Below are 24,033 nucleotides of genomic sequence, written 5' to 3' on the forward strand. Positions count from 1 at the left end.
TGAATATTCAGATAGCTTAAGAGTTGGGTTCGATAGTCCCCATGAAGACACTAACACGTGTTAGAGGTGCTTTTCCTTGTGAAGAGGCCACTACCACCCTCTTTGCTCACCACTATTTGAGCAGGGTCTCTGAGCCTTTTTTTGCGGGCTGGGACTTTTCCCTGTTAAAGAATTCATTTGTGTTAGCAGCATCCTCATTTTCTTAATTTTTGACTGTGTCCTCCTCCCTCGTGAATGAGTTTGTAGCCAGAAGTTGTAGTATTAATGCTGCCATTACATCGCATTGATCAGGCATTTTGTTTTGGGCTGGAGAAAGAGTGCAGTTATGAACCAAGGCACACCCTTAATTCTCAGTTCCTAGATGTTGACTGTAAATAAAAGCATAGCTCTCCTATCTCCAGCATCCATACACAAAAGCAACCAGCTGCCAGCCCTGCACTCCTGCTGCCCAGAACTTGGCCCCAAAGGGGAGGGGGAGTATTTCTATCAACACTAGGGTAAATCATAGATCAAGAAAGGAAACAGGGTGACTCAGGTTTTATTGACAATAGCAAGTAGGGCAGTTTGCAGCCACCTAGCTTGCAAACCACAGTAAGTGAGGAGTCAATAGAGCAGTGCTTAAAACAAAGCTCATAGTTCTCACAAGGTCTTATCAGTGCAAGATCAGTCATTTACATAAAAGGAACCAGGCCCCAGCACGTTGGCTACAAGTAACTCCAGCCCAGCATAAATCTGAGCCAGTCCTGGGCTTACAGTGTATTTTGAAATGGTGTAGGTACAGCAGGACTAGAACACAGCCTAGTACAGGGAAGGATTGTGGTTCTGGTCCCCTCAGGGTAGATAGAACCAAACTCAACCCAATGCCAGCCCCTGTGCAAGACTCTCCCCCAGTACCTTTCACTATGGCCATGACCTGATACTGGGAGGAGGAGTTCAGAGACAGAAACAAGCCCCTCTTAGAAACAGCAGTATTACAGTCCACCAAAATAAACACCAGAACACAACAGGTTACAGGATTAGTAAAAACACCCTACCCTGATGGTGGGGAGGGGAGGAAGACTTTCTTAGAACAGATTAGCTTAAAGAGGTCCTAATTGCAGCTGTGGCCATTGGCCAAGCACGAAGGCACTTCAGAACAAAAAAAAAAAACATCACAGGCCAGACTGGTAAAAATAAATTTGCAGTGGGCCTTGCCTAGCTATGCCAAGAACCTGCTTGTGCTCTGGGGAGGGGAGAACAACAATTTTAAGGGACAGTGACGAGCTCCATTTGGAAATCAGAACAGTACTAAGAGAGCTCAAAACTCAAACAAACAGAGCTGGGTCCAAACATTTCTTTTTCATAAAGTGCTGTATGATGGAGACAGAATGAATGGTAAGAGAAGCTGTACAAAGCAATCTGTCCCCTTCCATAAATCAAGGCCACTAGTGTCCACAGTCAGGTTAAAACCACACACAGAAACAGATGGGGAGAATTGGACTAGATTGTCCCAGAAAGAGTCAGTCTTTGCTCAAGCCGTCCTTGGCAGTTCTGCGGTTCTTCTCCTCTCCCCTTCCTTTGTGGTGGTGCTTCCTCGTGGTGAATGATTTGGAGGCTTCATGGTCTCTTCTTCCATCTGTATCGCTAAAATCTTTGTGGCCTTTGTCGTGGCTAGACCTCCCTTCCTTCGGGGGATCTTCATGGTTAGATGCTTTCGCATTCTTGAGATAATCCATTCGTACTTCTGGAAGAGGAGAATCACAAGTCCGTCTTTGGTAGTTTTTACTGTTGTGCTCAACTCCGCCCTCCTGGCCGACACGTTTGGATTTCTCTTCCTTATCATTCTGCTTGTGGTTGAATCCTTTGTGGCTTTTGTGGTGTTGGTTCGACGGTATGTCTTTCTCGCTCAGTGGTTTGGTGCGTTCCTGCCGATGATGCTGTTGGTTAAAGTGTGGGAGCTTTCTGTTGTGCGGGCCAGACCACTCTTCCTTGGAGCGTGACTGTTTACGGTGGTTGTGACGGTCCGATTGCTCATCAGCACTGGCTGAGTTATGGCTGCTTCTTCCTCCTGCAGGCTCAGATGCTGTAGAGCTTTTGTGAGGGTGGATGGTGACCTTCCCTCCCTGATGGTCAATTTCCATATCCTTCCTCTGAAACGTGTCCCTCTTGGTAGACCTAGAAATACAATCATGGAGTTCTGTAACATGTCCTGCGGTATATAAAACTATTATTCTTTCTTTTTCTACATTTCTATTTCACACTAGCGGATTACAACAGAGACGCACACAGCATTAAATGAAAACAACAGACAATGAATAGTTAGTGATAATTAACAAGAACACCGATCCAAGATGGTTAGAGAGTGGGTACACTCATGAAGACCCCTTAGGCACGAAGGAAAAGAATAGTCTCGAGCATTTTCTTGAAAGAGCCAAAGCTGGACTATGTGTAGAGAGTTGACTGCATAGAGGGGCAAATGCCCCAAAGTCAAGCGGTGGGAAAATGCGTCCAGGCTATTGTTCATCCAGACCGCCAGAATGTGTATCTTGACACCACATTACATAATTTTCGACCAAAATTTTGTCCCAAGTCCCAAACGCCCAGAACAAGACCATTTGGACATGGAAGGGCCACCGAGACATGGCAACAGAGCAGTGGGGCACCTTAGAAAGCCACTGCTGTGAACTTCACAGAAATGGTGCCACAGAAACATCTCACCAGAACCCCAATAGCCCTTATGGCTGCTTGTGGCACCTTTATGGCGGTAGAGTAGGGTTTTTATTTTTTGGGGGGAGGTTGGCGGGTGCAATGTTCCAGTAGTTAGAGTGGCTTATGGGCCTGGGTCCTCCTCTCTATGGTTCACTAGCTCTACTAGGCTTTCCTATACCAGGTGCTGATGTTCTGGAGACAGGTATGTACTTTTTTATTCTGATCTTTGGGGGGGAGAAAAGGGTGGTAATAGGCCATAGGGGTTTTATCTGCCTTCCTTTTTTAGTTCCTGCCTAGAACCATAGAGGATTAAACAAGGCCTTTCTTTAGGTCCTTGGAATTGGTGCAATAAGACAACCTTCCTCTTTGTTGTAAAGATAAACCTGGAGTTAATTCCAGAACGATCATAGTTTTAGTTTCAAAATCCTCTGTCCCTTTTCTTTGGGAGAGCTCAAAGTACCTCCAAACCAGCACTTGAGCCAGCAGCAACCCAAATTATATACGTAATTCTACATCTGCAACAAAGTCACACATCAGACAGCACAGCCATCTCAACCCACCTCCTATGAGCTGCATCTCCAAAGAAGTGTCTGAAGACATAATCTTCAAAGTCATCCACAGCATCATCATCTCCTTTCTCCTCCCTGACAAGATCTTCCAGATAATCCTCCACATCATCCACAAAGTCCCGGAAGCGCATCTGGTCATGGCTGAAGACGTCCCCCTGGAAGAAGGCACTCAGAACCGACGTCAGCTCTGGGAGGTATCTAGACAAGTTGTTCATCTCCAAGTATTTCTCAAGAAGCTGCTGAAAGTCTTGTTTCTTGACTGGTTCCAGCTCGGTATGAAACAGGTCCAGGCCTTCCTTCCGAGCACAGTCTGGTATCCCCGTACATCCTTCAGGGACTCGGTACTGGTGGCTGGAGAGTTTCTTCCAGAGCTTGTTGTGATTGTGGTGTCCGTGCCTGGATTCTCTCTCTGCTTCACGCTGCCTGTGGGAGTGGAACCCATCACCTGGGTTCTCCCACTCAACCTGGTGGTCCCCCTCTTCCCCCTCAGTTCCCTCCTTCCACTCACTCTTCTTCCTAGGCTTCATGTCCTGCTCCTCTTCCCTTTCTCCCTGCAGCAGATGTTTTTGGCCTTGCCTTCCCTCTCCATGTTTTGATTTCTTCTGCTCCCAGCTCTTGTTTGGGTTCTTCCTCTCATCAGGGATGGGTCCCTTTAATGCACTGTGTGGTACGGCGACTCGCTCAAAGGCAGCAGCTGAGGTGTTAGAAGGATCAGCTAAATTTTCCACATGGATTCCAGGATTGAGTTTGGAGCCTCTGCTTTTCGCTTTCTTTTTGGCATAGCTTCTCTCCCATGACTCTGATCTCTGAAGCTCCAAAGCCAGTTTGTTCCTCCATTTTTTCAGCATCTCTTTTTGCTGCTCCGATTCCCCTTCAGTCTCCGAGGACCCCGGCTGACTGCTCAGATCAAAGTCGTGTTTAATGGAAGCCACGAGCATTCGCTGTTTGTCCAACTCCTGCCTCAGCATCTGGGATTCGGCCACCAGCGTCTCTTCGAGTCTCAAGGAGTCATCATCGATCTGCTGCCCCTCTGCATCCAGCCTGTTCTCAAGGTTCAAGCTTTCGTTCACAAGATTCCTGCTCTCCAGCGTGGTCTGTTCCAGCACCTGAAGCTTCTCTTTCAACGCCTGGAGCTCGTTCTGCGCCGACAAGTGTGCCGTTTCTTCGTGGAGCAGAGACTCTCTCAGGTGCAGGTTTTCCTCTAAGAGGTTCTGCTGCTGGGACTCCATCGAGTCGTTCTCATCGTTGCTTTTCTTAAGCAAGGTTAGAAGCTCTTCCTTTTGGGCCTGAAAAGATGGGAAACAGAATTCATCCATTAGTCACAGCTACCATAGCTTGCTCAGTGAATTATATGGCAATCTGTACCAATCCCACACAGTTGGTTTTTTTTTTTTTTTTAACTTTATTTATATATATATAACATATACAAACAAAAATCAAAACAAATAACAGTAGCCACATTACACCAATGGATCCAAACACATTCAATCCCAACTAAATAACACGACCCCCCCCCAAACTATCTCTTCATTCTTTAACAACCAGCCAATGGAAACCCCTAATACAAAAGAACTAAAAGCCAACAAGGGTGGAAAAGAGAAAAAAAAAAATCCCCACCTTCCCCACCCCAATCTTCACTCCACAGTTGCTTTTTTTTACTGCTTTGGTTTTTACTGCTTTGGTTAGTCTGTTATTGAGAAAGATACGGGGGAAGTCACTGCTTGCCCTGGATCGGTAGCATGGAATGTTGTTGCTCTTTGGTATTCCGGAACCCTACTACACTTTGGGGTTCTAAAAGGTTGCTACTCTTTGGGGTTCTGGAATGTTGCTACTCTTTGGGGTTCTGGAATGTTGCTACTCTTTGGGGTTCTAGAATGTTGCTACTCTTTGGGGTTCTAGAATGTTGCTACTCTTTGGGGTTCTAGAATGTTGCTACTCTTTGGGGTTCTGGAATGTTGCTACTCTTTGGGGTTCTGGAATGTTGCTACTCTTTGGGGTTCTGGAATGTTGCTACTCCTTGGGTTTTGGCCAGGTACTAGTGACCTGGATTGGCCACCATGAGAACGGGCTACTTGGCTCGATGGACCATTGGTCTGACCCAGTAAGACTATTCTTATGTTCTTAAGATCAGGGTTTTCTCTCTCTCAAGCTCCAAGAATGAGCTTGTTCACAGCCGCTTCGTCCCCCTCCCTCATTGGGTAGTCTGGAAGAAGAATCCTACCTGAAGTTGAACCCGCAAAAGTCCAATCTCCTGGTTCTCTCTGGACAACTTGTCTAACAGCCTATTAATAGCCTGGAGACTGTCTGCATCTCGGGGAGAGTCCTGCGCATGCCACTTCAGCCAGTCCTGTGTGAGGTACAAATGGACACTCATTGGAAACCCTTCACCTCATGCGGTGGCAAACAGTGGAGATTTGCACTCCCTATCCTTCTTCCCACCTCCCCTTCCACAGTCAGCACACTCTGTCCCCTCCCTATGGCAGTCTATTTTTATAAGCAGAATACAAAGGTGCATGGTACAAATAATCTCAGTGGAATGAGAAAGCACAACGCCGAGCCTTAGCCATGGCAGCCCCATTCTCACTGAATTTTAGGAGGCTCCCAAAGAGCTCTGTGGAACTGGAGAGTGCCCCCTAAAAGCTTGATCACACAGAGCCTCCTGGCTGCTGGCCTCCTCACCCTGAGCTCATCCAGGATCTGTGACTGCTTCTCTTCTGCCCCAAGATCTCGCTGATCCAGATTCTCCATTGGAGCTGTGTAAGGAAACACAGAGGAATAGTTAGTCAGCACTTCAGGAGCATGGGTCACATGTAAAACTTGATATTTTGGAAAAGAGATGGCTGAGAGGTGATATAATAGAGATGATGAAAAAGCAGTTAGCTTAGTAGGGTTTAAAAAAAGGTTTGGATCATTTCCTAAAAGAGAAGTCCATAGGCCATTATTGAGATGGCTTAGTGAAATCCTTTAAACCAGAGCTTCCCAAATGGGGGTTACAAAACTGTGTTTGGGGTTGCGACCTGGGTGGGTTCTCCATAGTTGCATCACTATTATGCACATCTTTGGGGGAGGGGGGGTCACAGCCATAAAGATCAATAGGGAAAGGGATTGGGACCTTTTTGTAGTTTTATGACCACGCTCAAAGTAGTTTTTCAAACAGATACTTCAAGCATTTTCCCTATCTGTCCCGGTGGGCTCAATCTAAGAGTTGCCGTACTGGGAGAGACTGAAAGTTCATCAAGTCTTTAAGAGGGTTTTGAACTGGCGCAGCAGGGTTACCTACCATCCTCAGCTTCATAGAGGCTGCCTGGAGAGAGAAAGAAGAACACAGTAAGGAGCCTTTCTCCACAATGACTGCTACACCTCCATACATCAAGCTAGTCTAGGGCTGGAAAGGACACTGGTGTCCTCAGCAAATCTTCTGCCTCACCCCCACACACCTTTCAACTAGGCTTTCAGGCCCTACATCTCCCCCCCCCCCTCCCAAGATATCAGGCAATTGGCTAAAACAGTTAGGGCTCTTCAGCGTGGAAAAGAGACGTCTGAGGGGAGACATGATTGAAGTCTACAAAATCCTGAGTGGAGTAGAACGGGTACAAGTGGATCGATTTTTCACTCCATCAAAAATTACAAAGACTAGGGGACACTCGAAATTACAGGGAAATACTTTTTAAAACCAATAGGAGGAAAAATGTTTTCACTCAGAGAATAAGTTCTGGAATGCGTTGCCAGAGGATGTGGTAAGAGCGGATAGCGTAGCTGGTTTTAAGAAAGGTTTGGGCAAGTTCCTGGAGGAAAAGTCCATAGTCTATTATTGAGAAAGACAAGGGGGAAGCCACTGCTTGCCCTGTATTGGTAGCATGGAATGTTGCTACTTCTTGGATTTTGGCTAGGTACTAGTGACCTGGATTAGCCACCGTGAGAACGGGCTACTGGGCTTGATGGACCATTGGTCTGACCCAGTAAGGCTATTCTTATGGTCTTCTGTTTGGCAGTCAGGACCTGGGTTTTTTGAGTTGGTTTTTTTTTTTTGTTTCGACAGCAGCTGTGCTTTGCTGCCCTAGGCAACTGCCTAGTCTTGTGTAACGATTGGTCTGGTCCTGTCAACTTCTCTTCTATAGCTGTCTGGCATAAATGATATCACACACCCCACCCCAGAACACGCCTCAATCTCTCCTTAACCCAAATAGGCCAGAAGAGCGTCAAGTTCAAAGGTTTTCCCACTTATTTAAGATATTATTCAAATTCCATCATCTAGGCCAGTGTCTCGCAAACTTTTGTCGAGCCATAGCACACTAAATGTACCGGCCGTGGCTCGAGGCATCCGGAAGTGCGCAGATGTCGACGAGATGATGTCACACGCATGCATGACATCACGTCGACGTCCACGCATTCACGGGCCCTGAGCCGCCAAGGGGGGGGGGGGGTTGCCAGCAGTGAAGATGCGCACAGAGAAAAGGCGCTGGCGCCAGCTGATTGGCCACGGTATGCGCCTCTCACTGCGAGAGGCACGTCCTGTAGGCAGTCAGCAGCCACCTGCATCTCGCGGCACACCTGAAATCTTAGGAGGCACACGGTTTGCGATACACTGATCTAGGCAGTTACACCTCAGAATGGAAATGTCTTACATGTTGCTCTGACCCGCCTAGTACCGTAGTTCCCCATATATAGGCTGCAGGAAATGCCAATTTAGGTTTTTAAAAACTCTTAGATATTACATTACATTACATTAGGGATGTCTATTCCGCCGTTACCTTGCGGTTCAAAGCGGATTGCAAAAGATTAATAAAAACGGTGTTACAATGGGAGAACTTTTGATTAGCTAGAGAGGTAAGTCGTAGATCTTTTAACATTTCACGGGTTGTTAAGGGTAAGGCGGTTTGCAAAAGAATTAAGAAGGGGGTCACAATAAAATTAATTCATAAAGCAAAAAAATACGATCACGTCACACCCCTAATGATTAAATCACACTGGCTTCCTATTTCCCATCGGATTACATTTAAAATCATACTTTTAGTATATAAAACATTACTTTTTAATGAACCACAATTCATATCCAAAATGATTATTCCATACAATACATCACGTTCATCCTCTTCAAATCTTTTATCGATTCCCTCTTTGAAAATCATTGGCACAAGAATGTTATGGCCCCAACATTGTGGAATTCTTTACCAAACTTTATTAGAATTGAAAAAGACCTTTTAACTTTTAAGAAACTTTTAAAAACCTTTCTGTTTCAAGATGCCTTTGATACATAGCATATTTTATATTAACCCCTTACATTTTGACCAAGACTATTAAACATTCCAATCCCATTATTCCCTATTGTGTTTTTCCTTAATTGTTAATTTCAATATACAATGAATTGTAACATTTCCCTCTTTTCCCTCTTATTCATGTTTGTCTCTTTCCATTGTTTAAAATGTCAATAGTCTGTTTTAAAATTTTATGTGTAAAAACTATATATGTAACCACCATCTGATGGTTTTTAATTTGTACATCGCTTAGAAACTTTGTATAGGCGATTCATTAAATGCTAATAAACTTGAAACTTGAACAATGGAAGCTCTGTTGTTATTACTAGTGAAGTAAAGGGTAGATCAATTGTCAGTTTTAGAGTTATTAAGAGTACGTGACGTTATGGCTGCTTCAGGAATGTCTTGAAAAGTATAGTTTTTATTTCTTTTCTGAATGTCTTGTAGTCTGGGGTGGTCGTCAGAAGGTTGGAAATCTGGTGGCTAGGAGGCCGTCGTGTAGTTTTGATCGTTTTACTTCCTTGATTGGGGGAGGTATGAATGGGGAGTGCGGTTTTCTGTGTCTGGTAGTGGGTGCTTGGATGAGGCGGTTGTTCAGAAAGGATGGGCTGTCTCCGTTTAGGGTTTTAAATAACATGCAGTAAAATTTAAATTGGATTCTTTCTTGGATTGGAAGCCAGTGTGAGTTGATGTAGGCTTCTGTGATATGGTCATGTTTTCTCAATGAGTAGATGAGTCTCAAAGCTGTATTTTGGATTGTTTGAAGTTGTCTAATCATAGTAACAGGGCAAGGAAGGAAGAGTTTGTTGCAGTAGTCCAGTAGACCTAGAATTAGGGATGTTACTAGCCACGGCTTATTTAAGAGTTTTAAAAACCTACATTGGCCTATACATCACCCCCCCCCCCCCCTGGTAAATACCTCCTAGACGGCTGACGGCTGCCTCCCGCAATGTCACGGCCAGTTGTACAGGGCAGGAGAAATCTTTTCAGCATCCAGCCTGGCCCCACGCTACTTCCTCAATGCCTGTCAGTTCTCGTGGGAACTACAGGTATAGGGGACTCCGCAGCTGATCTACTAATGGGGCGGCTTATCTACGATTGCTTTAGATAGGGCCGCCCTATATAAGAAAGCTGCATCCACTGCAGTAGATTGTAAAACCCATGTATAGGCCTTGGCCTAAACATGAAGAAATACGGTAAACATGTCCTTATGAGCGAGCACAGGACTGTCTGTAGGGGAAATCCAAAGCCAGACACCGCCGATCCTCCCCCCAGCTCACCTGAGAACAGCACAAATCCAACGCACAAAAGGACTAAAGCACCAAGAAGACAGTTGTTCAAGGTCAGCCAGGCTCCCTCCCCACTGCCCTTCTCAGCTTCTTCCCGTTCAGCAGCAGGGGATGGGCAGGGGCCCCACGACTGCCTCTTCTGCACTCCCTCCACGTCATCCTCCTCACTGCTGGAACAGCTCCCTTCCTCCAGGTCTCCCTCTTCTGAAACCAAAACAAGAGACCCAGCGTCAGAAATCTAGACAGCAAAAGACCCGTTGGCTGGATCAAGGATGTGTTACGAATGACCCAGAAAAGAGAGAAAGTTGATATATAATGTAATAGTGTTCTATAAATTGATTATAAATTAGTATAATAGTGTTCTATAAATTGAAAAAAAACAAGGATCAATGGACCTCAAACACCCAACTCTCACCTTCCAATGAGAGGCTTACTGGGGTATGATTTTTATCATTGGTCTAAGAAACCTAGTTAAATTTTTAATGTATTTATTTTATTATTATTAACTTATTTATCAATGTAATTAATAGCACAAAATCATGTGAATTCATCACCTAGTGAATTTATCACCCAAAAAGGACTTAGCTCATATTGAGGTGTTGAGTGTTTGAGGTCCATTGATCCTTGTTTTTTTCAATTTATACAACACCATTATATATCAACTTTCTCTCTTTTCTGGGTGACATTCTATACTTTGAGTAAGTGTTTTCCTTTTTTTTGCGTTTGTCTTTATGTTACAAATGACCAAGCCAGCCCTGTGGCACTGGAGCCCTGCTCTATCCAGTGAAGGCGGGCTAACTGCAGACCCTCTCCTCCAGCAGAGGAGGGTTGCTTTGGGATGCGAGTAATGCGATTACGTAATATGGTCCGGGTCCTAATCCCGCTTCATACCGAGCCACTGGAATCGGCTGCCCCCGCAGATCAGATCCCTTGAAGGACTCCTCAGCTTTAGAAAAAGCAATAAAAACAAATCTCTTCACCTAAACCCCTGCCCTTGACCGATAAGACTACAAAGAAATGTATACTGGTACCAGAACCAGTAAGTGTAGCTATCTGTGTGTTAAATTAGGATAAAAACTTGTACTGAAAAACTTGAAAGGAAAATGGTAAAACCAGAGGACATAATTTGAGGTTGAGGGGTGGTAGATTCAGGGGCAATGTTAGGAAATTCTACTTTACGGAGAGGGTGGTGGATGCCTGGAATGCGCTCCCGAGAGAGGTGGTGGAGAGGAAAACGGTGACTGAGTTCAAAGAAGCGTGGGATGAACACAGAAGATTTAGAATCAGAAAATAATATTAAAGATTGAACTAGGCCAGTTACTGGGCAGACTTGCACGGTCTGTGTCTGTGTATGGCCGTTAGGGGGAGGATGGGCAGGGGAGGGCTTCAATGGCTGGGAGGGTGTAGATGGGCTGGAGTAAGTCTTAACAGAGATTTCGGCAGTTGGAACCCAAGCATAGTACCGGGTAAAGCTTTGGATTCTTGCCCAGAAATAGCTAAGAAGAAAAATTAAAAAAAAAAAAAAAATTTTTTTTAATTGAATCAGGTTGGGCAGACTGGATGGACCATTTGGGTCTTTATCTGCTGTCATCTACTATGTATGTTAAACCTGTAACCCGTTCTGAGCTCTTTGGGGACAAATTAAATAAATACATAAATAATAGTTACCCAAGCGCCCTATTACCAAACAACTGGCTGTGCTTTGCTGCAGAAATGCAATCGTGCCGTCTGCACGTTAACACCCTAGCAGCCCAGACTGTTGGCATACTAAGACCACAGCAGCAACAGTGTACGAACAAGGTCTGCAATCAGGGAGAGGAGCTGGTTTTAAGAAAGGTTTGGACAAATTCCTGGAGGAAAAGTCCATAGTCTGTTATTAAGACATGGGGGAAGCCTCTGCTCCCAGCATGCTCTGTACCAATTTCAGAAAGCAAAATTGAAATCCTTTTGAGAGGTTGGTTGGAGAGCAAACTCAGAAGAAATCCATACGCAAGGGTCTGCTCCTCGCCCCATTCTTAAGGGCTGGAGTGCAGAGTTTCCAAATTAACTCAGTTCGAGGAGGGGGAATTTTAGACCGGTCCTGGATTTCTGACAGCTCTGTCCTGGTGCATTATGAGACCTATGCCAGCTTAAATGAGTAGAATCAGGAACTATATATCCCACACCACTTTGAGTTGCAAGTTTAAAATCAGGTCTGTCCAGAAAGCCTCCCTCCTGGAATTGGGTTAACTTGGTAGTTCTGGGAATGAAAGAACTCTGTGAATTACAGTAGACTCTCAGTTATCCGGTACCCATGAGGATTGGTAGATGTGGGATAAATGTAGTTTCTGGTTGCTTGAGAGTTACTATTAAAAATAGTTTTGTCGCCTTTTCCACCTCACCTTTCTAGTCTGAGTCACTATCATCCCCCCACCCCCTCTTGTAGGTCCAGCATCTGTTCCTCCTTTCCCATCCTCCTTTCTGGTCTGGGTCATTTTCTCTCCCCCCTCTCCCCCTACTTATGGGTCCAGCATCCATCCATCTCTCCTCCCCTTCACCCTGCAGGTCCAACATCCTTGTCCCTTTCTCCCCCCCCCCCCCCCACACACTTTTGGTCCACCTCCCCGGGTCCCCTCTGCGTGGGTAGAACTGGTACATATCTATACCTACAGCTATTCTGAAGCGGCAGCCGATCGGAAGTGATGTGGCAGAGGAAAGGCCCTGCCGGGGCTGGCTGCAAACAGCACTGCCCCTGCTGCTTCGGAGGCCAGAAGGAGTGGGGGGTTGTCGGGTCAGGACCGGCTGCTGCTTCCTCGGGGACTGAAGGGAGGATGATTTTTTTTTTTTTTTTGCCAGTTAGTTGAGTACCAATTAACTGGGATTCTACTGTATATTGGAAAGATAGCCAGAGGGTTTAGCATGGACCTGCTGAGCTCAGCCCTTCTTCAAAAACAGCTCCATATGATGCTGGTTTGGGAGTGGGAGCACACGGACAAAGGAAATTAAAAGAAAAAAAGGGAAGGGTCAACCCCAAACATTAAAAAACAAGAACAGAAAAAAAAATAAATAAAAGGTAGGCGCTTTGGAAGTTACTCACTTTCACTGTTTGCTAATAAGCGAACTGTGAAGTGAAGGATGATACAGCTTCCCCAGCAGGACATCCTTCCCCCTCTCCAGCCTGCCCACTTGATTTACCTCCATTATAGGTCAGCGAGGATTTTTCAGGGAGGGAGCCTGGCACTTCATCTGGAGGGAGCTCCAGCTGTTGGTTCTCTGCACAGCTGGACGGAAGGGGTGCCAAGGTTACCTCTGTTGCCTGTCCAGCCAGATTAGAGCTGATCGGTGGCTCTCTCGCTTCTTCATCCTTGGGAAAAAGGAAGTTTAATCATTTATGCTGTGCGGCCTGTGATCTTTATTGTAACCCACCTGCACCCCATGTACTGACAAAATGTATCTTTATTGTAACCCTTGTACTGACTAAATGTATCTTTTTAAGCTTTGTAAATAAGTTTTATTGCTGTGTTCTGAAGAATTTGGAGCCGACGGATTTCTTTCAGCGTTATAGCTTAGTGATGCCCCCCCCCCCAAAAAAAAAAAAAAGTTGTCAGCTTTTAGGGAAGCGATGCCACTTGGGCACCACTTCATGTGCATACCAGCATGGACAGGTGACAATATTCTCATTATTGAACAAACAAAAACCAACTGCAGATGTGTACAAGATGCAGGCAGAATTTATTGTGACAAATATAAATTTATAAAAACCTTTTTACCAAACAAGGGACCCGACACGGTCCGTGTTTCGGACAAACCTTCATCAGGGGTCTAATATGCAAAAAGGTTTGAAAAATATGCCACAAAAAAATATAGAATAAAAAACCATAAACCAAAAGGTCCAATACGCCGAGAATCGCCAACTCCTGTAAAGCGTCTCACAGGAGTTGGCGATTCTCGGCGTATTGGACCTTTTGGTTTATGGTTTTTTATTCTATATTTTTTGTGGCATATTTTTCAAACCTTTTTGCATATTGGACCCCTGACGAAGGGTTGTCCCAAACACGGATCGTGTCGGGTCCCTTGTTTGGTAAAAAGGTTTTTATAAATTTATATTTGTCACAATAAATTCTGCCTGCATCTTGTACACATCTGCAGTTGGTTTTTTCTGCAGACAAGGTTGGACCCCTCCTTCCTTTTTTGTTGCTCTAATATTCTCATTATTTACATACATGTGTACATAAACATCTGGGTTACAGCTCTGGTCACCCTACTTCAGAAAAAGCAAAAACAAAAATGGGAAAAGTTCTGAAAAGCGAGCATAATCCAACACATGGTATATGGACTGGCTCTCGTACAAAGCGAGGTCAGACAGGACTCTTGACGTGGTAAGTCACCGATCTAAGCCAGCATCACTAGGCTGAGAAAGACCAAAACGGCTTGTCCGTCTCACCTGTGGCAACCTGTTCTTTTTGGTAGATGTACACACAGCCCCTCATTAAACCTGGATATGAAAGATAAGAGGGAGCCAGACTATCCTTTCCCCTCCCCCCCCCACCTTCCAGTACCTTAACTTCTAGAGGATGGGAAGTACCATAAGTCGCAGAATCTTCTCCCTTGTCCGAGGCAGAATCTGGGAAAAGAGGGGGAAAGTCCAGTTAACACACAAAGCAGTGTCAATACATCTTAACATCTTACCCTGTCCTTGTGGGGGCCATTTTTAAACTGGGAAGCTGATGATTTTGATGGCTGCAATGTTTTGTATTTTGTGGTCTACGGTATGCTTTTAAATTTCTCTTTATAACTTGCGATTATGGTTTTGCCTGTGTATTTACTGTTTTATTGTTACTATGATGATTACATGTTGATACTAAATGAGAAGCGATTCTTAATGTTCGTTTATGACATTAACAATTTCCCCTCATCTCCAGTCAGTTACTAGATGTTGAAAGACTTGTTCCTGTTTAGTCGGGGGGGGGGGGGGGGGAAGGGGGGAGGTCCCTTAGATCAGTGTTTCTCAATTCTATACAAATTTCTTTCATGCATATTCATTGTGGATATCCTGAAAACCTGACTGGCAAGGGGGTACTCCAGGACCGAGTTGAGAAACACTGCCTTAGACTAACATCAGAGCTGGATCCCACCCTGCTCTGTTCTCCACTGACAAGAGTACTGGTCGACAAGTTAAGGAAGCCGTCCACTCAATGCGCGGCAGCGGCGAAAAGGGCAAACAGAATGCTTGGAATGATTAAGAAGGGGATCACGAACAGATCGGAGAAGGTTATCATGCCGCTGTACCGGGCCATGGTATGCCCTCACCTGGAATACTGCGTCCAACACTGGTCACCGTACTTGAAGAAGGACACGGTACTACTTGAAAGGGTCCAGAGAAGAGTGACTAAAATGGTTAAGGGGCTGGAGGAGTCGTCATACAGTGAGAGATTAGAGAAACTGGGCCTCTTCTCCCTTGAAAAGAGGAGACTGAGAGGGGACATGATTGAAACCTTCAAGATAATGAAGGGAATAGACTTTGTAGATAAAGACAGGTTGTTCACCCTCTCCAAGGTAGGGAGAACGAGAGGGCTCTCTTTAAAGTTAAAAGGGGATAGAGTCCATACAAACGTAAGGAAGTTCTTTTTCACCCAGAGAGTGGTGGAAAACTGGAACGCTCTTCCGGAGGCTGTCATAGGGGAAAACACCCTCCAGGGATTCAAGACAAAGTTAGACAAGTTCCTGCGAACTAGAGCGTGCGCAGGTGGGGCTGGTCTCAGTTAGGGCGCTGGTCTTTGACCTGGGGGCCACCGCGGAGCGGACTACTGGCCACGATGGACCACTGGTCTGACCCAGCAGCGGCAATTCTTATGAAAACAAATCTCAGAAAAATGAATCTTCTGCAACCAATGTCACCAGACAGGACACGTTTTATCCGCCCCCAACTGACTAAACAGATCAGCTCAGGAAGATAACATAAAACTTCCTGCTCCATTTTCACTCTGTAGCAGGGATCTCAAAGTCCCTCCTCGAGGGCCGCAATCCAGTCGGGTTTTCAGGATTTCCCCAATGAATATGCACTAAAAGCAGTGCATGCACATAGATCTCATGCATATTCATTGGGGAAATCCTGAAAACCTGACTGGATTGCGGCCCTCAAGGAGGGACTTTGAGACCCCTGCAATCTGTAGCAACTATGTGAGAACACAGTCACAGATCTGAAGTCAGAGGACCGTTGTATGAAGACTTGAAGCCTCTCTTGTAACTCAGAGGGATGCTTGTCTGTGAGTGGGGGGTGAAAACTCTGCTTTTTTGAGAACGATCACATCAGGCCTCTTGGTTAAAATACTTTATACCTTACTTATAAATAAGGGACCATTTTATTCAATTAGGTGATATAAATCTGTTGCAATGCTTCTTGATCACCATTTCAATTTAAAAATTCTTTAAATATTTCAAATGAATAACTCCAACTTATAAATAAATGTTTGTGTGAAGTGCTCAGACCCACAACCAATTGGGACTGAACACTTCACTTTACACAAAAATTTATTTATAAATTTCACTTCACACAAAAAGTTATTTATAAATTGGAGTTATTTATTCAAAATATTTAAAGAATTTTTAAATTGAAATGGTGATTAAAAAGCATTAAAATACTTTAACACCAGTCTGTCCCTGTATAAACCCCTACCTGAGGCTCTAGTGTCAGCTGGGATTTGGAGGGATCCTTTTCCTTGAACCTGGCCCAATGTCTCCACCTGCAGCCCCTAAGAATACACAGGTAAAAGAAAGATTTTTTAAATGGCATTTCCTAAGAGTCAGTTCCTCAGCCTGAGACACCATGAAGGAATATCTTGTTCCCGACAAGGACCAGCCCAAACTGAGGGGATAGACACTACGCAACTCTCCTGAGCAGAGAGCCACCTTTGGGTCCCTCTGGAATAAGAGATGGCCTGAACGTCCTGCAAAGTTTTCAACTCCCCCCCCCCCCTATCAGAGCAGCGAGCATCGACAGTAAAACTCATACACAAACTCCAAACCCATTGCCTTTGAGACTAACCCCATACCTCACTATATCTGGCTCACTACACTCCCTGCAAGACAGCAGACAGACAGGTAAATAGGAACATGAGAGGATAAACACAGTAGGGATCCCAAAATTATAGAGGATATGACGAAGAACAGACAACTAAAATTATCTGGAAGTTAGTACTTCCAAAATGAACAAAGAACACAATACAGATACTGAATGTGCAAAGAAATAAGAGTATGAACACAGTACATGTGTATATATAAGCAGGTAGTCTGATCTTCAGGAGTCTGCAAATGTGCCAAGAATAAGAGCATCAATCGGCCAATGACGGCTATTTCACAAAGCGTGTCAGAAAAAAACAACAACGTTTCAAGCGCGTGACTTGTAGGTTGGCAGTTCCAGCTGCTTCAAATGTTTTCCCCCCCCCCAAAACGCATTGTGGAATAGCCGCCCTTGGCCAATTGATGCTTTTATTCTCAACATATCTGCAGACGCCTGAAGACGGTACCGTTGTAGTAGCGAAACGCCTGCAGCGATGAGTTAGTCCACTCCAAGGTAATAAGTAGAAATAGAAAACATGAAGGAAAAAAAAAAAACCCCAATATCTTTTTTATTGGACTAACTTATCCCCTCCTTTGCTAAACGCTTAGCGCGGGTTTTAGCTAAGGCAGCGGCGGGAACTGCTCTGACACTTGTAGGAATTCTATGAGCATAGGCGCAGTTACCGTCGCTGCCAGCGCTAAAACCCACGCTAAGCGTTAGCAAAGAAGGGGTTAATGTAGTTTATGATTTCAAAGGTAAAGCCTTCTTCCTCAGATCAGAAATAAGCAAATGTTGGCATCAATATATATATATATATATATATATATATATATATATATATACATATACACACACACACACTCTTCTCCCTCCGTATTCGCGGTTTCGATTATTCACGGTTTTTAGCTTGCTGGCTCCTCCCACCAAATTACATCAGCTTGCATAGAGAAATTGCTGATTCCAAGCATTTACAGATAAAAAAATCGCCAATTCCCAGCACTTTCTTCACTGTGTTTTGCCTCTCCTTCAGGAACAAGCCTGGTCTCCCACCATGTTATTCGCGGTTTCACCATATTAACAATGGTTTTTAATAGAAAACAGCGAATAACGTATGAAAAAGTTATTTGCGGTTTTTCTGTATCCCCCATCACGGCGAAGTGTATATGGGAAACATGAAAGCATTTCAGTGGTAGCTGGAAACAAAGAGGTGATCAAAACAGTTTGAGTTTCTTTCTAGTGGGAAAGAAAGCCAAGTTCTTTGTTAATTAGGAGGCAGAGAGGTGTCACTGCAGCCAGTTTTTTTTGTAGTGGGAAAGAAAGCTCTTGGACTGCGTTGTCACCCTCTCTGTCTCCTACGTCACCCAAATAGCATTCCAGGGCTCTGGTTCCCCCAGCACTTTCGCTATTTTCTAACAATTTGAAATTGGCTCCCCGAACTTAGGGTTAAGAAGTGTACCCCACCTCTGTAAATTGCCATGTAAGCATGAGCCTTGCCTATATCCCACCCTTGCTATATCAAACACATTTTCCAGCTGGATTGTAGGAGATCCCTTCCTGCTCTGGAATAAAATAATAATATAATTTTATTCTTCTATACCGCCATACCAAAAAAAGTTGTAGGCGGTTCAAGGGACTTCAGTGGTAACATACCTCGGTGTTCGATTTAATCCAATTGTTATCTGAACCTCTGGAATCGGAGGGACGAGCCATTCTCGATGCCGAGCTCCTACCTGCAGGGAACAGAAAGGCTGGATGAGGGATCCTGCACGTTAGAGGCAGAGGTACACACTGGGACATTGTACTGGGTGGTTTAAAATGCTGGGCACATCCTACAACTGTGCTAGACCCAGCGACTTCCAGCTGCAGTGCCTTCTGTCCCCAAAGGCCAACCTCTGTACACCTACCAGATGCTACATGAAGGTAGGCGATGCAGGACTGCGCAGTACAGTGGACGCAGGGCCACGGGGTGGTGGTGGTACGGACAGACACCAAATGAGCAGTACTCAAGCCTTGGACTCTTCTCCCAGTTGAGCCTGCAGGCTCCACCCCCTGTCCCAGTTGGCAAAGTGTTCTTTTGTGACCTGTAACTGCGGCAAAACTTTGCAACGGAGATAATTTGACTTGCAAAACGAGAGCCAGAACCCTTTCACGAAGCAGGCCAGTTTTCAAAGCGGATGAAACTCCAGTTCAGCAGACATTCCCTCGTGCATAAAGTCACCTAAAATCTGTTATAGGCTAAATCGTTCAGGCAAACTACATCTCCGAGAGCGAGAATTTCTCTCCGACATACACTACACTTCCCAGTCTCTGTCCAAAGGTGTTTTTATCCCCCCCAGCATCTCCCACTACAGCTCGTGAAAAAGTTAAAATTATGAAAGGGGGGGGGGTGCACCTCAGCTGGATGGGAAGTCTCAGCACTACATGAGAACAATACCCAAGCCGTGTCCTAAAAAGGCAAAGTCCTTTCTAAGTGCTGAGAGGTGGGATGTGCCGCCTGCTCGTGCTGGCACCCGATATAGCACGGAACAGCTGCAGAAGGAAACCAGGGAGCACACAGGCACTCCTCTCTGCCAACTCTCCCTCGCTAACTTTTGTGGTTTTTAGGAGGATTTGAAGGGCCCAATCTACCTCCTCCCCAACCCAGAGAGCAGGAAGGAAGGAAGAGGGGCGTGAAGATTTAGATGCTTTAGCAAGATAGCACGGTAGATTTGTGGCTCACCCTCTCCAAACCGCTTCTCCTTGCCAAGTCACATCCTGCGGCAACACGATGCCATGTCCAATAGCCAAACCTCACCATTTATATGTCCCCCCCCCCTATGATTGCAATTGATGGAAGTGGGGACACTCACCCTGTCACTCTCTGGGATTTAGGCACAAACGGGACTGATCCAGGGGTATTGGGCACCCCATACAATACCCCCCATCTCCCAATTTTCAAGTTCCCCACCTATTAACTCCATCCTCCAACTTGTAGTAATTAAATTCCACCATGATATTCACCCTAAAGAATGACACGGTGGTTGTTACCTGCGGCTAGCCGCGGGTAATCCGCCAAAATGGTGACCAAAAAAAAGGTCACCGCGAGTTCGGGGATAAGGCCATTCACCGCCTCGTGGAGCGGTGAATGGTAGCATGGGGCGGTGAACAAGTAGTGAATGCGCGGTGAACAAGCGTTCGATCCGGCAGCCCACTCTCTCCCGCCGGCTGTCCATGCATCTCCCTCCCTCCTTTCCCCTTACCTTTTCTTCTTGAAACTGGCGATTTCTATAAGGCTACGAGCTGTATTACAGCCGGAGCCTTGAAGTCGCGTCGCGTTGCCTGTTTCCGGTTGCATCGGAGGAGACTTTTCAAGCAGGCAACCCGACACGACTTCAAGGCTCCGGCTGTAATACAGCTCGTAGCCTTATAGAAATCGCCAGTTTCAAGAAGAAAAGGTAAGGGAAAAGGAGGGAGGGAGGGAGGGAAATGCACGGCTGGCCAGCAGGAGGGAGCTGCTGGACCGCGTGAAGGGTGCTGGGGATGGGGGGATGGAGAGGAGAAGACGCTGAAGACGGTGACGGTGACAGGGCGGTGAAATAGACAGCAGGGACGGTGACGGGGCGGTGAAGGGGACGGCAGAGGCAGGGACGGGGCGGTGAAAGGACCAGCAGGGACGGGGCGGTGCAGAGGATGGTGGTCCGGGGTCGGGGACAGAATTTTTCCTTGTGTCATTCACTAATTCACCCTAAAACAATCCTATAAAAAAAACCAAAAAACAAAAACAGAGCTTTAAACTAAACTAAACTAAATTAAACCTTAAGTTTATATACCGCATCATCTCCACGGGAGTGGAGCTCGACACGGTTTACAAAGCTAAAAATATAGGAAGAGAGAGGAGAAAGATTTACAAGGGGATATATAAAGAGGGGATGAAGCAGAAGAAGAGATGTTATATGTTAGAGAAAAGCCAACATCAGACTTTTACATATGTTGAATATTTCACTTTCTTTTTGCAGATACAAGTACACACTGATGGTTGTCTGGCTCTCGGGACTTGCTTCTGCTTTGACTGCAGCTGCTGTTTGCTACCCTAGGCGACCCCCTACTGGTCGGGCCAGCCCTGGATATAAAAGTCAAGGCTGGGGAAGACTGGTGTAAGGCCAGTGAGAAGTCGCTCCACGACCGTGGACGAAAGATGCTCCATGGGAGGAAAGACAGCCCCTAGAAGCGAATGCCTTTTTTAGCGCATGGCTCCATCCCGTCCTATTCCCCAGAGGCCACCCCTCGGAGGCTGGGGCTTGAGAAGCTGTTTCACTGCCTCCAGCAGTTTGCTTGCACCTGAGCGACATCATAAGGGTATGGATTAGAGAATGACATGGTGACAAAATTCATCACTGTTCCCGTCCCCGCGGAAAACCATCTTCATGTCATTCTTTAAGGAGAGAGGGAAGAATCAGAGTATGAATGGCCACAACCACTGACCCGCAAGCTTTGCGTTGAAGAATGCTGGGGTAGAAGGACTGAGGTTGAAATAGACACTACAAAAATACATGGGATTATTTCCCGCGGTTATCCACAGGGACGGGGACGGGAACAGTGATGAATTTTGTCACCGTGTCTAGTGTGGATCCAGCACTGTCCCAACCAAGCGAGCTCCCGATGCTCCCTAGGGGTTGGTTAACACTGCAGACAACTGGCATATCTTTCAAACAAAGGACAAGGCTTTAGGTGGAAACAGCCACAATGACTCCGCATGAAAGAAAGATTTACATGCGCTGCCTTCTTGGTATGCAAATCTCTCAGAGGCATCTTCATTGCGAATAAACTGAAAACCTAGCTTACCTGTGGATCTCAAGGTCCAAAATTCAGTAGCCCTGGCCCATTGTATCAAAACACAGGTGTTGCAAGCAGGCTGGAAATGTATAGTGAGGTCTAGAGATCAATGGCCAGGCAATAGAGAATAACACAGGACATAATTTGTCCCTGTTCCCGCAGGAAATCATCCCCATGCCATTCTTTAGTCCCTACTACAAACTGCTACACTGGTTGTCAATGGAGGCACGAATAATGTTCAAGTTCTCTTGCTTCAAACTGGTGTGGGGAATGGCCCCTACCTATCTCTTACCACATTTCGAGCTACACATCCCCACTAGGACAACCAGAAATTGTAATCTTTTTGCCTATCCAAAGATCACTGATTGCAAACACAGGTCCTTTCTGGACAGAACTTTTAAGTTTCAAGCTAGTAAACAGCAGACCTGGCTAGGCAATTACATCAACAGAGCCAAGTTGACCTACGGCGCATTTCGGAAAGAAATTAAGACAGCACTGTTTGATAGATTTATCTCCTAATCAGATACCATTTTAAAACTATTAAACACCATGCTGATAACTTTGAGAAATAGGTGTATTTTTATTAATTGTATTCTGTAATTCACTGACTGTTCAGCAACATCTTTGCTATTTGTATTCTGTAATTCAGATTGTCCAGCTCTCTTCAGTGTAAACCACCTAGAAGTCGTAAGATTGTGGCGGTATAGAAAAAATAAAGTTATTGTTAATTATCTCAACCAGCATTCTTCAATGCAAGGCTCGAGGGAAAGTGACTGTGCCCATGCCTATTCTGATTCTTCCCTCTCTCCTCAAAGAATGGCACAGGGATGGTTTCAACCTCCAAATATGGTATCAGAAGGCGGCAGACTCTAGGCTGGTGAGCCCAAGGAGGAGACCAAGGAAGCAGCCCTCCAATGGGCTCAATCTGAACTAAAATATACCTTAAGTTAATATACCGCATCCTTTCCATAATTATAAAGCTCATCACGGTTTACAAAAGCTTAATATAAGGAAGGAATAGCATAATGGGGTTGAAGGTTGAGTATAGGGGGGGAAGAGAGCCTTACATTTTTGTGAACATCCTAGTTTTTAGATGCTTTCGGAATAGTTGGAAAGAGCCCAGATTCCTTAGTGGGGCAGAAAGGTTATTCCAAAGCCCTGTGATTCTGAAGAAGAGAGATTTCCCTAATCTTCCAGCGTGGCAGAAATAACAAAGCCAAGGGTGGCCCCCAAATCAGGGCAGGATTAACGAATAGGCCCAGTAGGCACGTGCCTAGGGCCCGAAATGGTTAGGGGGGCCCAATGAAGGAGGGTAATTTTTTTTTTCAAACGGCGATGGGCCCCCTCCCATCAAAGGACCGATCGGCAATGGACCCCCCTCCCCCGTCGACGGAAAGTAAGATGAGCAAGGTACGCGGGTAAGAAAGGCAACGGGAACTGTAATTTTCCAAGCGGTGCTGCTTGCCCAAAGCTTCCCTCTGACCCAGCTTCCTGTTTCCGCCGGGGCACATCAAAACGGGGAAGGGGGGCCCAGTGTACTTTTGTGCCTAGGGGCGGGGCAGGATTAATTCATCGAGGGCCCCTAGGCACACAAGTGCATTGGGCCCCCCTGCCCCGCCCCGCCCCACTCCACCATGCACCCAGGCGGAAACAGGAAGCTGTGTCAGAGGGAAGCTTTGGGCAAGCAGCACCGCTTGGAAAATTACAGTTCCCGTTGCCTTTCTTACCCGCGTACCTTGCTTGTCTTACTTTCTGTCGATGGGGGAGGGGGGGGGCGTGTTGCTGATCGATGCTGGAGGGGCCCATCACCGTTTGGAAAAAACAATGCTGATGCCCCTCCTTCATCGGGCCCCCCTGACCATTTCAGGCCCTAGGCACGTGCCTATTGGCTAATCCTGCCCTGCCTAGGGGCCCTCGAAGAATTAATCCTGCCCTGCCCAAAATGGCAAAGAAACACTTTTGCAGCATCAGCCACTGAAGTCCCTCTTCACAAGAAACACAACAAGCCCATGTGCATGTTGTGGACTATCAACTTGGCCTTGACCAAGAAAGAGGAAGCCAATGTCAAAGCGGACGCACCACAACACCCAGACGTCCCCAGGCCCCGCATCCCTCCCGCACCCCGTACATTTACCATTAACCCTCTCGCGTCCGCGGAGCGGCGACAGCGCGCTTTTTCATTGTTACCCACCGGCTCTGGGCTCCTCTCCGGCTCCCAGCGCCGCCTCTTCCACCCGATCCATCTCGCGCGCTCAACTCCGCTCGGAAACTTTGGTAGCGCAGTCAAAAGTCGGAACCCGCCCCTAGAGGAGCACGTGATCCCGCCGCGTCCAATCAGCAGGGGGCGGCTCTAAAGAAGGCGTGAAGGGGGGGCGGAGCCT

At 46.0% G+C, this 24,033-nt stretch overlaps 1 protein-coding gene across 4 annotated transcripts; it reads right to left on the reverse strand.

The window, feature by feature from the left end:
- On the reverse strand, window positions 1-24,033 carry PBXIP1 (PBX homeobox interacting protein 1). 4 transcript variants are annotated; one of them, XM_033924096.1, is made up of 11 exons: window positions 23,844-24,033; window positions 18,491-18,570; window positions 16,457-16,532; window positions 14,340-14,404; window positions 12,976-13,144; window positions 9,793-10,005; window positions 6,538-6,561; window positions 5,937-6,010; window positions 5,479-5,604; window positions 3,249-4,543; window positions 1-2,154 (listed from the first exon to the last, which is right to left on the reverse strand). In XM_033924096.1, the coding sequence occupies exons 1-11, from the start codon at window positions 23,893-23,895 to the stop codon at window positions 1,500-1,502; spliced, it is 2,829 nt and encodes a 942-aa protein (XP_033779987.1). In that variant the 5' UTR covers window positions 23,896-24,033; the 3' UTR covers window positions 1-1,499. The 4 variants fall into 4 exon arrangements, with proteins under 4 accessions (XP_033779987.1, XP_033779990.1, XP_033779989.1 ...); XM_033924099.1 differs by lacking the exon at window positions 23,844-24,033 and adding an exon at window positions 23,787-23,840; XM_033924098.1 differs by lacking the exon at window positions 23,844-24,033 and adding an exon at window positions 18,745-19,209.

The sequence above is a fragment of the Geotrypetes seraphini genome, chromosome 16 (genome assembly GCF_902459505.1).
Source record: "Geotrypetes seraphini chromosome 16, aGeoSer1.1, whole genome shotgun sequence".
Classification (NCBI taxonomy): domain Eukaryota; kingdom Metazoa; phylum Chordata; class Amphibia; order Gymnophiona; family Dermophiidae; genus Geotrypetes; species Geotrypetes seraphini.